This window comes from Podarcis bocagei (assembly GCF_964188305.1).
Source record: "Podarcis bocagei genome assembly, chromosome: 2".
Classification (NCBI taxonomy): Eukaryota; Metazoa; Chordata; class Lepidosauria; order Squamata; family Lacertidae; genus Podarcis; species Podarcis bocagei.
The window spans coordinates 112,365,477-112,382,631 of record NC_138126.1 but is presented as its reverse complement, the minus strand read 5'-3'; the positions used below and the strand labels follow the sequence as shown (position 1 = coordinate 112,382,631).

Below are 17,155 nucleotides of genomic sequence, written 5' to 3'. Positions count from 1 at the left end.
TATGCGGGTTTTCCACTGACCTGACATACATGTGGATATTAAAAACCTCTTCACTTTGAACAGAGCCTTCCATCTTAATCTTTTGACTAGACGAAGAGCAGTTTTGGAGTCCTCATAGTGAGGCTACAGTTGCCAACTATATCCAGAAAGAATCCCTGGTTCATTTACTACATCCATATCTTTCAGGTCAGTTCCAGACTGGGCTCTGGGCCATCCATTGTGTTAGGTCCAGAATCAATCCAGATTGGGCTCAGTACTGCCGAGATACATCTAGGCCCACAGTTGATCAGGGGCTACAGTTTCCCCACTGCTGAGCTGCCACCTTCAATCAGATGAGTTCTCTCTGTGTGTTACGTGCATGTATGTTGTGTGGGAGACGGCAGGGAGTGGAGAATACAGCTCAGCAGAGCAGGAAAGAGGGAGCCCACTGTTGCTGGGCGAGAAAGCTCCCCCTTTCTACTAAACAGCATGGAAGCAAAGCAAGCTGGCTGTGGAGAAAGGGAACACCCTTGCTCAGTGCACAGACTGGAATCCAAGCAAGTAAGATGTGTATGTGCATGTATGCAGGCATACTTTGGCTCTGACCACTGCTGGTATGTGGCCTGCAGACACACTTTTGTGGGGCGGTGGGAAAATTCCTTATTCTATCTAGGCTGTGGCAATGCAGCAATCATATCATTGCTACCGTTGCTCTCATGCCATGGATGCAACCCTGCATCCCCATTTCTCCCCAGAAATTGGGGGTGCCAGGGTCAGAGAAGAAATGGCTGAGAGCTCAGCTAATGGTATAAAAGTGGTAAATGCACCAGCTGTGCTAGGTGTGTCCAAGCAAGCAGGAACTAGGTCAGGGGTCTGCAACCTTTAAGACAAAAAGAGCCACTTGGACCCGTTTCCGAAGGGGAAAAAACTGGGAGTCACAAAACCATTACTACATTTAAAACAAATATAACACTGCATATATTGTTTCTTACCTTAATGTCCGATCTGACAGCGGGCGGGAAGGTGACGTCGGGACGGTGTGTGACTAACGCACGCACCGCCCCCATGCGACGTCACAGCCAGTACAGCGCCCGCCACAGTGGAGAGTGTCGGGGCGCACAATGCGCCTCCTCCCCTCGCTAGTATCCGCCCCGGAGCCGCGGCAAAGGTGTAAAAGAGCCACATGCGGCTCCGGAGCCGCGGTTTGCAGACCCCTGAACTAGGTGAACTCACCTCTCTAATTGTTACCACCTCCCCCAGATTCTCCAACCTTGCCAAGGAGGCTGGTCCAGACACAATCTGGGTTAACCTCCTAGACACCCATCAGACTCCTAGGAAAGTAATTTATTAGTTCTGGATTGTTTCTGGAGTGGGTGCTGAAGAGTTGGCCAGTCGTATCTGAGGCTGCATCTGGATAAATGCTTTCTGGGTTAAGTTGAAAGGGCAATAAGAACAAAGAGCTCTGACTAATGACAGTGTCACAAACGGGTGTCTCCACAAAGCCACTGTTTTGTAGGAAGAGTTCAAGTGCATATTGGAAAACTAGGTTCGCACAGTTAAAGTGGTTTTGGGGATTCTGTCACCAATCAACTTTTTTAAAAAAAGAATTGGACATTATGCAGTTTTGAAAGCAACAGGAAAATGAATTGAACAACATGGAATGAATGAATGACTAAAAGGCAGGCATGTAAACATCCCACAAGCAAATCAGAATAAATGATTGTCATATCACAGGTCAGAACAAATGCTCAGAACAAACCCAGAAACAATCCAATCCTTTGTGCAAGCAAATCAGGACAAATGCTCAATAAACAGGTCACATTGAAGGGCCTTAGTGCACCCACGACCCTTTCAAAGGCATTTGTTGCTTACTCCTTACAGTGCTTTCCTCCCTGTTGCAGCTGTTCTTTCCACTCACCTGGAAGCTGCTGCCTCCGCCCAGGTTGTAGCTGAGCTCGCACGGGAGCTCGTGGCGAAATTTGCTGGCAAATTCTGGGTAGAGCTCCAGGCTGGCCAGAAGGCCAGGCAAGCTCAGGCACTGCAGGTCACAGTAGGTGAGGCCCCGCACGTCCGCGTTGGCCTGGACCGCCTCCTCCCTGGATGAGATGTGGCAACCGATTAGGTCCCCCTTACCTGAAAGAACGAAAGGCAATTTGTGAGATCCAACTCGCAAAGTAGTACTAGCCGCAGTGTTGAATGAGGCACCTTCTCCCTTGGCATCAAAAGGTCCGTCGAGCTAGTTCTGTGGAACCCTGTTGCGAGGGGGGGGTGCACACCTGGGTCTGCCAACCTGCAGCACCTACCTGGATTGCCTTAGCAAGAGAAGCAGGGTGCTGGTTTTCAAAAGGAGCTAAAGGAACCCCCAAACTGGAAAGTGGCATTGGCAGGGCTTAAGAGTTGAGGACACAGAACAGAATGGGAATCTGATCTTCATCTTTGGGGTGGAAATGTTCCAGTTGTCCTGGCGGTGTATAAAACTTCAAGATGCTGTTGCGGAGTGATATGCTTAAATTTCCCCTCCATCTAAAAACTTTGTTATTATTTATTGAATTTATATACCGCTCTATACCCAGGGGTCTCAGGACAGTTCACAGAATAAAATCAAGATATAAAACCACAAAATACCCAATAAAAATATAAACAGCAACCCAACACCCCCCCAACACACACAAAAAACTCACATTTTAAAAGGGTAAATCAGATCGGCTAAAGGCCTAGTTAAAAAAGAATGATTTTGCCTGGTGCCTAAAGGTGTACAATGAAGGTGCCAGGCAAACTTTCCTGGGGAGAGCATTCCACAGATGGGGAGCCACTGCAGTGAAGGCCTGCTCTCATGTCAAGGAGAAGACCCTAGTCTGAACCTTTGGTTTTCCACATGCAGCAGCTCTTAAGCAGAGGAGTCTACCTGCCTGTTCCTCCCTCCCAAATGCCATCAAATATCCCACCCCTTCTAGGAGGGAAGAGGAGCAGGAACAAAAGAGGTCCCCGTACCTAGGATGGCGAGCACAGTGCCATCTTTGAGCACCTCCATGGAGCCCGAGCAGACAAGGTAGAGGGCCTGAAGGGCATCCCCCTGCCGGATCAGGTACTCCCCTGGCGTGCAGAACGACGTGCGGACGCTGAGCGAAAGGGAGCGCCGGCAGCCCCGGCTGGCCCCCTCAAAGAGGGGCAGCTGCAGCAGATCCTTGTGCAAATGGAGAGCGATGTCTGCACGAAGTTCATCCGGGAGGCTCTGCAGCAACTGGAGGGAGGAAAGGGAGACAATGGTCACGGTGGCAGCATCACGGCTGGTACCGTCATCAACACATGGACTGGTGGTGCACTCCCCGTTGCTTTCCCCCAAAAGCACATCACAAAAGTGACGGAAGTGAGAGAAGAGAGTCTGGGCCCAAACACCCTCCATCGCCACTAATGGCAACCGAGTATATAAAATTCAAGTGTAGAGACCACATCACAATGGAGGACAAAATGAAAAATACAGAGTAGATTCTATGGTTTGTGGTCTCTTACCATAGTGACTTCCTTCTCCCTCCCTCTCTCTCACACACACTTTCCTTCCTTTCCTTCCTTCCTTCCTTCCTTCCTTCCTTCCTTCCTTCCTTCCTTCCTTCCTTCCTTCCCCCCCTCTCTCTTACACAAACACACACACACACACACACACACACACACTTCCTTTCTCTTTCTCTTTCTTTCTCTCTCTCTTACACACACACACACACACACACACACACACACACACACACACACACCAAGTGGATGGTCTCTACGGCTCTACCCTTCAACCCCAGCTTTTGGAAGGAGGCTTTTGGAAAGAGTGATTCAGCCCAAGATTTACAAGGAGCAGCAGATCTTTCTTCCTGAATGCAGAGAGTCAATGTAAGTCACGATTAGAATGCAAGATTTGGACTGGGGTGGTCTGGATCGAAAGCCTCCATTGTTCCTCATTGTGGGACCCACAGCCAGTCACACAACCCATTGCTGATACAGTCACACCTTGGCTATCAAATGGAATGCGTTCCGAAAGTCCGTTCAACTTCTGAAAGCCAAGGTGTGGCTTCTGATTGGCTGCAGGAGCTTCCTGCAGCCAATCGGAAGCCGCGTCAGGCGTTCGGGTTCCAAAGAACATTTGCAAACCGAATCACTCACTTCCAGATTTGTAGTGTTCGGGAACCAAAACGTTTGATTCGTAAGGCGCTCGACAACCAAGGTACGACTGTACACGTCGTCATGACTCGTGAGGATAACACCTTCTACATTGCTTTGAATCCCTTGGGAGTAAGGATGGGATGGCAATGTGGCAAAACAAACATACTGTTTAATTCCACCTGCATCTGCTACATTTCTATCTGAGCTCAGAGATAGTGCGGAATTTTGCAGTGGGCACCAAACAGCACCTGACGAACAATGGCTTGTTTTGTTTTGAAACAGGTTTCAAGCCCGTATGCTTGAAAAGATACGGGAAGGTTTTGTGAAACCTCATGTGCCTTAGCGGAAGCAGTTTCCACTGGCCAGGACACTGCTGCTGCTTCTCTTCCCCTCTCCATGACCAGCAGAATAAAACCACACAAAAACCCAGCACGCAGGCTTGGCTTGATATGAAGGTCTTACACAAGCCGCAGAATTCAGCTGCTCATTTTGATGTCTCCCGCCTTCTGTTTTAGCACCATGTGCACACAGCTCCTCCCACACCCAAGCGATGCTCCAGAATACCAGTTGCTGGAAGCCACGGGAAAGGGAGAGCGAGCTTTCATGCTCAAATCCTCCTCGCTGGTTTCCCACTGGCATCTGGGTGACCGCTGGGAGGACAGGATGCTGCACTAGATGCAGGGCTCATCTTATATCCCTGGGAAAAGGTCTCACAGGTGTGCTTCCCTTTCCTCCTCCCCAGCAGGCTCTGATAGGCCAGTTTGATACAATGGACTACATTCTAGCTCAGTGATTTCCCCAAAGTGGGCAGTGGGATTCCCTACGGGGGCACTAAGAAGCAAGGGGGTAGCAAGGAGACGCTGGTGGTGTAAGTGACTACAGTGGTACCTCGGGTTACATACGCTTCAGGTTACAGACTCCGCTAACCCAGAAATAATACCTCGGGTTAAGAACTTTGCTTCAGGATGAGAACAGAAATCTTGCAGCGGCAGCACGGCAGCAGTGGGAGGCCCCATTAACTAAAGTGGTGCTTCAGGTTAAGAACAGTTTCAGGTAAGAACGGCTCTCCGGAACAAATTAAGTACATAATAGAGGTACCACTGTATAACACTTTGAAAAGCCGGCATCACTGGATCAAGTGAATAAATGAAATAATTTTAACTGGATTTTGAATAAATGTGCAGTTGTTTCTGTGTCAAATTTTATTATGCTAGCCTCAGTGGGTTGAGCAAACCGCTCTTCTGATTAATGGTTGTTGTTTTTTTGTTTACAGGGTAGGGAGTGCTGGGGAGGAGCTCGAGGAACCAAGCCCCCCTCCCCAAGTTAGGGAACCATTGATGCAGCTGTTCTGCAAGGAAAGATGGTCAGAGGGGAAGATTCTGAATGGAATGCAAGGTTTGGCACCCCCAAACTCAGCCCTCCAGATGTTTTGGGACTACAACTCCCATCATCCCTAGCTAACAGGACCAGTGGTCAGGGATGATGGGAACTGTAGTCCGAAAACATCTGGAGGGCTGAGTTTGGGGGTGCCTGGTTTAAGGTTAAAGCACTGACAGTGTGTAGGACGACGAGGGCGGATTTCAGCAAGGACTGGGGGTGAGCAAACATTTCCATTAGTTTATGCTTGCCTACTCTTATTTCCTTGCCCCCTTAATAGCCAAATCACTTTTTCTATGCATTCATTGCTACGTCACTGTATTCCACTCTTCCTGTCATATCTCAACCCCCAGAAAAACCCCCAAGGGTTCAGCATGGCACATCATGCCCCTTGCCCAATTTTATCCTCATCACAACTCTGTGAAGCAGAGAGTGAAGGGGACTATGCCACTCCCCTGAACTGCATGGTGTCCAGGAGTATAGCCTTGGATTTGATTTTAGGAAGCGTTCAGCAGAACAGAAGGCTTTGCCGGCGTTCCTGAGGCACTTGCGCGCTGCTGAGGTGCCCTAATCTACTTCCTCACCAGCTGCTCTCCCTGTCCCCTCCCAATCCCCTGCCCCTTGGGTGGGAGAGCTTCTGGGTGGGAGAGCCAGTGTGGTGTAGTGGTTAAGAGCGGTAGACTTGTAATCTGGTGAACCAGGTTCGCGTCTCCGCTCCTCCACATGCAGCTGCTGGGTGACCTTGGGCCAGTCACATTTCTCTGAAGTCTCTCAGCCTCACTTACCTCACAGAGAGTTTGTTGTGGGGGAGGAAGGGAAAGGAGAATGTTAGCCACTTTGAGACTCCTTAAAGCAGTGTTTCCCAACCGGTGTTCCGCGGCACACGAGTGTGCCGTGAGACATCGGCTGGTGTGCCGCGAGATGCCTGGAGGGAGGCGGGCGAGTCGGGCGGCGAGAGGCGGGGCGGCGGCGGCGAGGAGAGGCCGCGCCTCCTGCTGCTGCCTGGCGCTCCTCCTCGCAGCCGGCAGCGCTGCCTGGGCGCCTCCGCGCGACTCTGCCTCGCTGGGTTTGGTCTCCCAGCAGAGACGGGTCACACGCGCACCTCCCTCCCTCCCTCAGCCTGCGCGGAGGGAGAGCCAGAGAGAGGCTCCATGCGCGGCGGGAGAGGGAGCAGCCGGAGCGATGCCCCAAACGAGCTGAATTCCGAGCGAGGGACTGAGGGGGGAGGGAAAAAACTTTCACTTTCGTGCGTCCCTCCCGGCGTGACGCTGCGCGCTGACGTCACGGGGCGGGGCTTTAATGGTGGTGTGCCGCAAGATTTTTTTTCAGTAAACAGGTGTGCCGTTGCCCAAAAACATTTGGGAAACACTGCCTTAAAGGGAGTGAAAGGCGGGATATCAAATCCAAACTCCTCTTCTTCTTCCTCGTGGTTCGGGCCCACACCCCACCCAGGCTTCCCGCCTCACCTCACGAGTATCGATGCCGTTGCTGGCGCTCCAGGTGGCTTGGAAGTACTCCAGCATGCGCTGCTTCAGCGGCGGAGGGATGCGGTGGATGCGGATGTAATCGCGCAGGTCACGCGTGCGGCTGTGGTAGAGGAAGCGGCGCGCATACATGCGCTGGATGATGGCGGTCACGTTCCCGAAGACTACTGCGTGCATCAAGGCTGGGGGGGGAGGGAGAGGAGAGGGAGGAAAGCGGCGTCAAAGGTAGTCCACCAAACATGGAGCAGAATGTCCCCTCTGCCACCCCTTAACGTGGGATAAATGTTTACGCTGTTCTGCCTACCTGTGCAAAGTCCAAGCATTATATGTGACCTAAAAGCACAAGCAAGACATGGTGGCTAAGACACTGGTCTTCCCCGCCCTGCCTTGCCCTGAACAAAAATCCATTGACCTGCAACCTACGTACATTGGCTCCCAGTATGTTTCCGAGCATAATTCAAAGTGTTGGTGCTGACCTTTAAAGCCCTAAACGGCCTCGGCCCTGAAGGAGCGTCTCCACCCCCTATTGTTCAGCCCAGACACTGAGGTCCAGCTCTGAGGACCTTTTGGCAGTTCCCTCCCAGCGAGAAGTGAGGTTACAGGGAACCAGGCAGAGGGCCTTCTTGGTAGTGGTGCCTGCCCTGCGGAACGCCCTCCCATCAGATGTCAAGGAAATAAACAACTATCTGACTTTTAGAAGACATCTAAAGGCAGCTCTGTATTGGGAAGTTTTTAATACTTGATGTTTTCTCGTGTTTTTAATATTCTGCTGGGAGCCACCCAGGGTGGCTGGGGAAACCCAGCCAGATGGGTGGGGTATAAATTTATTACTACTACTACTACTACTACTACTACTACTACTACTACTACTATGCAGGTTGCAGAATTCTGAGGTAGTAGAATGTACCTCTTCAGGCTGCAGGTGGTGGGTCACTTTTTTGAAATGTCCCTCCCCCCAGCAGGTAATTAAATTCCCTGCAAGTAATTTTTTAAAAAAGGAGCACCACTGTACTAGTTTTCTACTTGCTTTGGTGCTTTTCACATAAAAAAGGTAAAGGGACCCCTGACCATTAGGTTCAGTCATGGCCGACTCTGGGGTTGTGGCGCTCATCTTGCTTTACTGGCCAAGGGAGCCGGTGTACAGCTTCCGGGTCATGTGGCCAGCATGACTAAGCCGCTTCTGGCGAACCAGAGCAGCGCACGGAAATGCCGTTTACCTTCCCACCGGAGCGATAACTATTTATCTACTTGCACTTTGACGTGCTTTCGAACTGCTAGGTTGGCAAGAGCAGGGACCGAGCAACGGGAGCTCACCCCGTCACGGGGATTCGAACTGCCGACCTTCTGATCGGCAAGTCCTAGGCTCTGTGGTTTAACCCGTGTCCCTGCTTTTCACATAAGGGAGCATTAAAAACACAATTTCTCAAAACCCCACCACCACCTGCAGCGTAAAGTAGTACAGGCCATTCCACCACCTCAGAAGTTAACCCATCTCACTCCAAGCTCATTCTGCTGCATTTGCAGGCCTCACTAGAAACAGAGCTGCAGATGACACCCTGTGCCGCGTATTTCTCTCTCTTTTTAATCCTCCTGGGGGTGAGGGGGAACTGGCTTTTCACCTCCAGTTCATTAACTTTAGCGGAAGCTGAAGGTATTCCCTAATTTTGAGACCGCTCCACAGTGCACAGAAACAAGTGCTGGGTGCAGAAGCCAGCATCCCAAGACTTTCTGCTTTCGTTTTCTAGGACAGCAGGCATGAGTGCAGCAGGCCTTGGCTAAGCTTGTGGACTGTCCAAGAATGCCACAAACTCCCAACGCTTGGGCCCACCTGCATCCTCCTTGCTGATGGTTGGCAAGAGTGGATACTAAATGCAGATCCTCACATTTCCCCCTTCTCGTTTATTTCCTACCTTCTTCCATCTAAGGACAGTGGGTTGGTGGGATCTGATGTTGGATTGCAACTCCCATCATCCCTGACCATGGATCATGCTTGCTGGGGCTTGCTGGGAGTTGAAGTCCGACAACAGCTACAGAGAGTTTGTATTTGATATCCCGCTTTATCACTACCCGAAGGAGTCTCAAAGCAGCTAACATTCTCCTTTCCCTTCCTCCCCCACAACAAACACTCTGTGAGGTGAGTGGGGCTGAGAGACTTCAGAGAAGTGTGACTGGCCCAAGGTCACCCATGTGGAGGAGCGGAGACGCGAACCCAGTTCACCAGATTACGAATCTACTGATCTTAACCACTACACCACACTGGCTCTGGCCTGTATTGAACCAACCATTTTTAAGAACTGGGGCCGTGAAACTACCTTCCTGCCGTAAGGGAAGGTTCTCAAAACAACAGTACTGCCTTACTGCTGGGTTTTTGGGACAGCACCAAATTATAAGCCGTATTTATAGAAGGTGCTTGCCCCGTGGTTGTCATGATAACCAGATTGCCCAGGAGCTACGAAAAGGGAAACGAGGAGGAAGAGCAGAATGACATGTTGTTGTTGTTTTCTTTTTTTAATAAAACAGCAAAACAAAACCTGCCGATGCTCCTCACTCCCAGCCCACTGCCGCCCCAGGCTTAGGGCCTTACTCACCCCCCACCAGCATGGTGCAGATGGAGAAAATCTTCTCCGAGTCGGTGTTTGCCGACACGTTGCCAAAGCCCACACTGGTTAAGCTGCTGAGGGCGAAGTACAGGGAGGTGATATAAGCGCTTCTCAGCGAGGGCCCCCCTAAAAGCTCCCACGTGCTGCCGTTCAGAGCCGGGCTGGTCCCGTTGGCGGAGTCGTCCTCAGCGCTGCTGTTCCTCTGAGCCAAGTAGTAGGGCGTCTCGAGGCGACGGGCCAACTCCTGCAGCCACCCTGGGAGGAAGAGGAAGGGGGAAAGCAGGTTACAGTGGTGCCTCGCAAGACGAAAAGAATCCTGTCAGGGGTTCAGGAGCAGAGACGCAGAGAAGGGAGGAGACAGAGAGCGAGGGGGAGGAATACGAAGGAAAGATGAGTGGGGATGACGAACCGAGATCGCCGAGCTTATCCAGTGAGTCCGAGGATTCCCAGAAGGGAGCGCCAGCGGTCAGAGCGAGGGGGGAAAGCAGGGGGACACCCCAGGAAGAAGGGTCCAGAGAGGAATCAGAGAGCAGCAGTTGGAGATCGGGACCCACGTACCCAGCAGGGAGCAGTGGGGAGAAAGGGGACCAGATATCGGGTTCCGGAGGCTTTCAGAAGGAGGGAGGGCATGAGTCAGGAGTAGTCACGCCCACCTCGGGGAGCGACGAAACGATCAAGAGGAAGGTTGAGAGTTGGGCGCGCGCGCCAAGTTCAAATGTAGCGGAAGCTGGCGCAGTAAGCAGCCCCGAAAGTGAGCCAGGTCCCAAAGCCCGCCGCAAGGAGGCGGAAGGGTCAGGGGGGTCCGCGTCAGAAGAGAGTAGGAAAGAAGAGACCCCGGGGGGGCAGAAGGACCCAGAGACGGAAGGAAAGGCGCAGGAGGTGGAGCAAGGCTAGGGTATTAAGCTGGTGTGCTAGAGGCGGAGACTCAGACGGGTCTTCGCCGGTCTGACCTAGAAGAAGTAGGGCTGCACATTGCAGTTTGGAAATGGAACCTGTAATCCAATAAAGACTCTTTTAACCTGAACGCTGGCTAACGTGGTCCTATGTGAGCTGGGACTGAGTGGCAGCCCTGACAAATCCGTTCTGTGATTCTCTTCGTCTAGCGGTTTTTTCGTCTTGCGAAGCAAGCCCATTGAAGGATTAGCAGATTAGCGTTATTAGCGCTTTTAGCGGCTTATCGGCTTATCGGATCAGCTGATAAGCGGCTTAGTGGCTTAGAAAAGGGGGGGGAGGAAAAAACCCCCCGCAGGATCTCGCAAGACATTTTCGTCTTGCGAAGCAAGCCCATAGGAGATTCGTTTTGCGAAGCACCTCCAAAACGGAAAACTCTTTCGTCTAGCGAGTTTTCCGTCTTGAGAGGCATTTGTCTTGCGGGGCACCACTGTATTAGAAAGGTCCTCTCCTCCGGAAAGCTAGCTGGTGAAAACCTTCAAAGAAACCAAGGATCTGGAAAAGGGTGTAGCATCATTTAAATATGTGTGTGTGTGTGTGTGTGTGTGTGTGTGTGTGTGTGTGTGTATATATATATATATGGTGCTGGAGGAGACTCTTGAGAGTCCCATGGACTGTAAGAAGCTCAAACCTCTCCATTCTGAAGGAAATCAGCCCTGAGTGCTCACTGGAAGGACAGATCCTGAAGCTGAGGCTCCAATACTTTGGCCACCTCATGAGAAGAGAAGACTTCCTGGAAAAGACCCTGATGTTGGGAAAGATGGAGGGCGCAAGGAGAAGGGGATGACAGAGGACGAGATGGTTGGGCAGTGTTCTCGAAGCTACCAGCATGAGTCTGACCAAACTGCGGGAGGCAGTGGAAGACAGGAGTGCCTGGCGTGCTCTGGTCCATGGGGTCACGAAGAGTCGGACACGACTAAACGACTAAACAACAACAACAAGCCCCCACTGAATTCAGTTGGGCTTACTTCCTGGCTAGCATCTGGTTCATTTAAGAACACGAGGTGGGGGCATGAGATCCCTGCTCATCTCTGCCCACCGTTATCTCTGCAAACGAAAATTGGGCAGCGGAGGGGCGGGGTCTGTTTCCTTTCACTCGCTTTGTTTTTTCCCGAAGTTGGGAGAAGTTGGGATCTTTAGGCAAGCTCCACAGAAATACACGAACAGCCCCTTTCCATCTCTTGCTAAAAACAAGAGCCCAAAACATGCCCCAAAACAACCCCGTCGACATCAGTTGCGCCAGCTGCAGTTATCAAGGGGGGGGGGGAATAGTGCTTGCTTTTTAAAAAAAAAAGGGGGGGGAGAAAAGGTCTGCGTTTGTGTCAGTAAATCCCACGATATCAAGTAAGCGAGGGGCTTGGGAGAGATCTCCCGACTATGCGCCAAGTGGCAATAAGCGCCACCTTTGGAGCACCGAGGCTCCGCCCGCTGATTGTCAGGATCCGAGTCCCGGAAGATTTGGCAAGGTAAAGGCAGCGGTTGCTTGCTAAGCCTGCCGTCACGCAGTCCCAGGAGTCGGGTAGACAACAGTAATTATAGGAGAACTCATCGCCCCCAAAGCGAAAGCGAGCGTGCGCGCCAGGACTATTATTTATGTGGCACCTGCAGCATCGGTTTGCATGCACGCGTGTGCACGCACGCACATGCACACACACGTGTGCACGCCCCCATTGAGTGGCACAATGCTTGCTTATGTGGCGGGAAGAGCAAAGACCAAAAGAAAAACAACCACTCACCGATCCCCGGCAGCTGAGAGGGGCTGCTCTCGACTTCGCGCTGCCCGATGAAGTACCAGACGCAGGCGACCCAGTGGGCCAGGAGCGCGAAGACGGTCATGAGGAGCGTCAGCACCACGGCGCTGTATTGCGAGTACCGGTCCAGGTTGGGCAGCAGCCGCAGCAGGCGCAGGAGCCTCACCGTCTTAAGCAGATGAGCCCCGAAGTACTGAGTGGGGTGGGAAGGAGAGGGAAAAGGAAAGAGAGAGAGAGAAGTTGCGTCAACTTGCATTGGCCCCTCGGGCTGCAATGTGGATGGCCGGGGTGGGAATGGAACCATGGAAGAAGATGAGGTCCTGGAGGGCTGACGGAGGGGAAGTTGTGGGGCGGGGTGTGATGGGCATAGGTGCCAACTACCTGGGGCCCTGGGTGCCCGAGCACCCACAAAATTTTCCATCAAGGGAACAAGCACCCACAAATTTTGGTGCCAGGGCAAATGGCACCCATGGCCCCAGGCACCCACGGTTGTGGGGGCAGGTTGGTGCTCCTAGTGATGGAAGAAGGGATCCTCAAGAATGGGGCTTCAAGCAGATGTGGGTGGGTGGGTGGGGGTGGTGAGCTTGCCCCTTCAGAATGCATCTCCCTCTGAATTAAATGCAAGTTCAGACCTTCCAAGTGTCCCTATTTTCCATGGATGTCTCTAATTTAAAGATGCCATCTCTGTTTCTGATTTGATCCTGGAATGTCCCACTTTTCCTTAGGACGTCCCTATTTTCATTGGAGAAATGTTGGAGGGTATGGAGTTATCCGACCCCTGAGCCGTCTGAAGGCAATCCTGTACAGAGAATGTTTAATGTTTTATTATGTTTTTATTTATGTTGGAAGCTGCCCTAAGTGGTTGGGGCAAGCCAGTCAGATGTGTGGGGGTATAAACAGTAAAATTATCATTATGGAATGGGATGTCCCTATTTGCATTAAAAAAAAATGTTGGAGGGTATGTAAGCTTACTATCTTTCCTCCCAAATTTTAAAGCATGACTTTTTTTTTTGGGGGGGGAGAGTAAGGAAAAGGATAACAATAAAATATATGCCAGGTCTGCTAATTAATTAGCTTAATTAGCTAAACAGCTTTAAAGTGCATCACACTTAGATTTAGGTTTTTACTGTTTCCATCAAGACACCAGCCAACAGCCCAAGTGGCCGTCTCATTATCACATTTCTGGATATATGCTTGCCACAAACTGGGAGGTCATCTGAAAAATGGGAGGGGGGCATGTAGCTGGGTGGGTAGAGCTCAAAACTCGGTTGGAGCCCAGGTAGCAGGACAGCCCCCTAGGAAAGGGGAAGCATTATGCCTTTGTTTAAGAGCGAAGAGTTCCATAGGAGCAAAGGGAAGCTTCTGGCTTAGAGCTAACAGCAGTTTTGAAGTGGGGAGGGGTTTTAAGCAGAACCGCACCATGGAGGGGGTGGGGGAAGAGGAAACTTGCCTCCCCACATACAATATTTGCAGTCCTGCTTGTCCTCCCACACACACAGCGCTGAAGCTGTTATGGTTCGAAAAACAAAAAACAGGTGCATTCAGTGTATTCATGTTTTTAACATCATGTCTGGGCAATCACCTAAGAATCTTCAGCAAGCTGGTTTCTTTTTATCGTTGTATTAATGTCTCCCGCTGAGGAGGCCGTACATCACCACAGAGGTGACTCTACCAATCCCATCGGGCCATTGCCGAGCTTGGAAGGACCTGCCACCTTTTCCAAACTGTTTAAGCCCAGATGCTAGTGATTATTAGCCCTCACTGGGCCCTGAAGTGTGGTTCAGACAATGCTGAGAACTTGAATCAACCGTACGATGCATTAGCGTGGGCTATTTTAATTCATGCCTGGGGTGAAGAGCACCTCTGAGCATATACAGAGTAGATTTCTCTCATGCCAGATGAATCACGGTTCTTATAATCCATAGGGACGGAAGGCATGACTTTGCTGCAGAAACATATTCCAGCTTTTAGGTTTTGTTTTTGCTTACATGTAAATTAAATGTTGAGGGGGAGAGAGACAAGTCTCAGGGAGTGATGTAGGAGAAAACCCCAAACCCAACTAGGTTATAATACCCGCTTTGCCCAGCAAAATGGCACCAGGCTACCAGCGGGAGATCTACGGGCAGCTGCAGACTTCAGCCCTTTTTTTGCATCCTGTAACACAGCGCCTCACCAAAAACTCACCACATTGACCTTGAAAGCATAGAGAAGGTCGAACGGCAGTGCGGCTATGAGGTCCAGTACAAACCAGCGGGTCAGGTAATGCAGGAAAATGGCATGAGGGTCAAATACCACCTGCCCTGACTTGCTCACAAAGGTGGTGCGGAAATTCAGCACGATATCTGGAAAGAAAGGGCAGAAATGTTAAGGAGCAAGTCCGCAGCAATTGCACTTGTGGTTGCTGTTGCACTACATTTCCCATAATTCCTGACCGTTGGCCATGTTGGCTGGGGCTGATGGGTGTTGGAGTCAAGCAGGGCATGTTTCCCCATCACCGCTGAGCTAGACTATGGTTTGCGGTGAAGCTAAATGGAAATAAATAAAGAAACACAGCTTTAATCGGGATTGGCTGCCTCCTTTCTGTGAGATGTAATCCACTGGGAGCAGTCAAGTACAACATTCCTTGTAATGCTAGAGAAGACATGCAAGGGAATGTTTGGTCCAGCCAATCAAAACTTCCTGTTTCTGTTCCTCCACATGTACATATTTGTTACTAAGTCTGCTTTCAGGGATCACACTGCGCTCTGCCTGATCATGAGTAAACCTTCCTTTTGTTACTTATCAATAAGACTCTGGTGTCTTTATTCTTTTAAGAGGGATTCAAGGGAGCTTACCAGGAATGTACGATTCAGTCTGAGACAGACTGAACTGTATATTAGTGAGAAGCTCACACGAGCCTGCAACCAGCTATCTGCTGTGCATGTAAAAAGGGGGATGTAAAAAGGATATTAATAAACAATATATCCTCTCCTGCCACCCTGAACATTCCCACACTTTCAGCTCAAATGCTGAGGAAGGCATAGGAGCAGAGGCTATGGGCTGAAAGGCACCATGAATAGTAAAGGAGATGGCTCTGCCTTAACTGCTTCACCTGATAAATGGGAGCAATTAATGACTGCACACTAAAGTGTTGTATTGTGTGTGTGTGTGCGTGCTCTACCAATGGACCTATCATTTGATGACTCAGAAATGAATGTGAAGACAATGTCTGTTGGAAATTACTGAATTGAGGTAATGTGAGGTAATGTGAGCTATAAAGGCGCCTGCTGGTTGAGGAGGCAGTTTGCTAGGCAGAATCTCTGCCTGATGTTGTGATATAACAACAACAACAACAACAATTTATTTTTTATACCCCGCCCATCTGGCTGAGTTTCCCCAGCCACTCTGGGCGGCTCCCAATCAAGTGTTAAAAACAGAACAGCGTTAAATATTAAAAACTTCCCTGAACAGGGCTGCCTTCAGATGCCTTTTACAGAGAAGATAGCTGCTTATTTCCTTCACATTTGAAGGGAGGGCGTTCCACAGGGCGGGCGCCACTACCGAGAAGGCCCTCTGTCTGGTTCCCTGTAACCTCACTTCTCGCAATGAGGGAACTGCCAGAGGAGGGAGGGAAACTTTTACACCTTTGCATGTAAGCACTAGGAGGTAGTGTGGCAGCGCTTAAACTTTGGAACTGCCTGCACTGAGACCAAGCAGGCGCCTTCACTGTATTATTACTTGTGCCTGCTAAAGGCATTTTTGTTTAGGGAAGCCTTCCCAGATATCTAGAATGCTGGTGTGCTTTTCAGTTTATTGTGGGTTTCAGTTTATAACGTATTAAATACAGTGGTACCTCGGGTTAAGAACTTAATTCGTTCTGGAGGTCTGTTCTTAACCTGAAACTGTTCTTAACCTGAGGTACCACTTTAGCTAATGGGGCCTCCTGCTGCTGCTGCACAATTTCTGTTCTCATCCTGAAGCAAAGTTCTTAACCCGAGGTACTACTTCCGGGTTAGCAGAGTCTGTAACCTGAAGCGTCTGTAACCTGAGGTACCACTGTAGTTTGTTTTACTTGCTAGGATTTTTAAAAAAATAGTTTTATAAGTTTTGTGTCTTTGTTTCTCAATTTGATCCTTATACATGGTTTTGTATGTATTGTGGTAGTTCAGGCAATTTGACTTGCCGTTATTTTTATTGATCATAGTTTAGTAATTATTTATTGTAATTGTTAAGAGTGAATTTCTGTTTATTATTTGCTGATATTCTGAGAGTTAATTTTATTGCATACTATTATATTCTAATAGACTGTTGCAGATGCCTGATTACTGTCTTCCAAAGCAACTACTCTATTCCGAACTTAAAAATGGAACGTGTTATGCTGGTGGTCAACAAAAGTGGTTTAAAGACTGTCTCAAGGCAAACCTTAAAAAATGTAGTATAAACACTGACAACTGGGAAACACTGGCCTGCAAGCACTCCAATTGGAGAACAGCCTCTACCAAAGGTGTCATGGGCTTTGAAGACACTCAGACTCAGGACGAAAGGGAGAAACGTGCTAAGAGGAAGGCACGCTTGGCAAACCTTCACTGTGATCAACTCCCACCTGGAAACCTATGTCTCCACTGTGGAAGGACATGTGGATCCAGAATTGGCCTCCACGGACACTTACGGACTCACTGGTAATACCAATCTTACTTGGCTATGAGTGATCGCCAAAGAAGAAAGAAGAATATATAAGTCGTTCCATTTTAAAGTTATGTTTTATTATGACTTTTTGTATTGGATCAGATTATTATAAGGTGTGTGTTCTTCGCTGTATATTTTGTTGCTATAAACTGCCTTGTGTATAGTACTATAGAAAGGAGTTATACAAATTTAAAGTGAAATG

The 17,155-nt window shown here is 49.9% G+C and overlaps 1 protein-coding gene across 1 annotated transcript in view; it reads right to left on the bottom strand.

Moving 5' to 3' along the window:
- Positions 1 to 17,155, bottom strand: part of KCNH3 (potassium voltage-gated channel subfamily H member 3) — a 68,963-nt gene that overhangs the window by 5,634 nt on the left and 46,174 nt on the right. Inside the window, exons 6-11 of the mRNA XM_081181279.1 lie at positions 14,473 to 14,630; positions 12,274 to 12,481; positions 9,575 to 9,841; positions 6,969 to 7,168; positions 2,971 to 3,220; positions 1,898 to 2,112 (exon numbers count right to left, since the gene is read on the bottom strand). Coding sequence (XP_081037405.1) covers positions 1,898 to 2,112; positions 2,971 to 3,220; positions 6,969 to 7,168; positions 9,575 to 9,841; positions 12,274 to 12,481; positions 14,473 to 14,630 — 1,298 coding nt within the window. The remainder of the gene's footprint in view (positions 1 to 1,897; positions 2,113 to 2,970; positions 3,221 to 6,968; positions 7,169 to 9,574; positions 9,842 to 12,273; positions 12,482 to 14,472; positions 14,631 to 17,155) is intronic.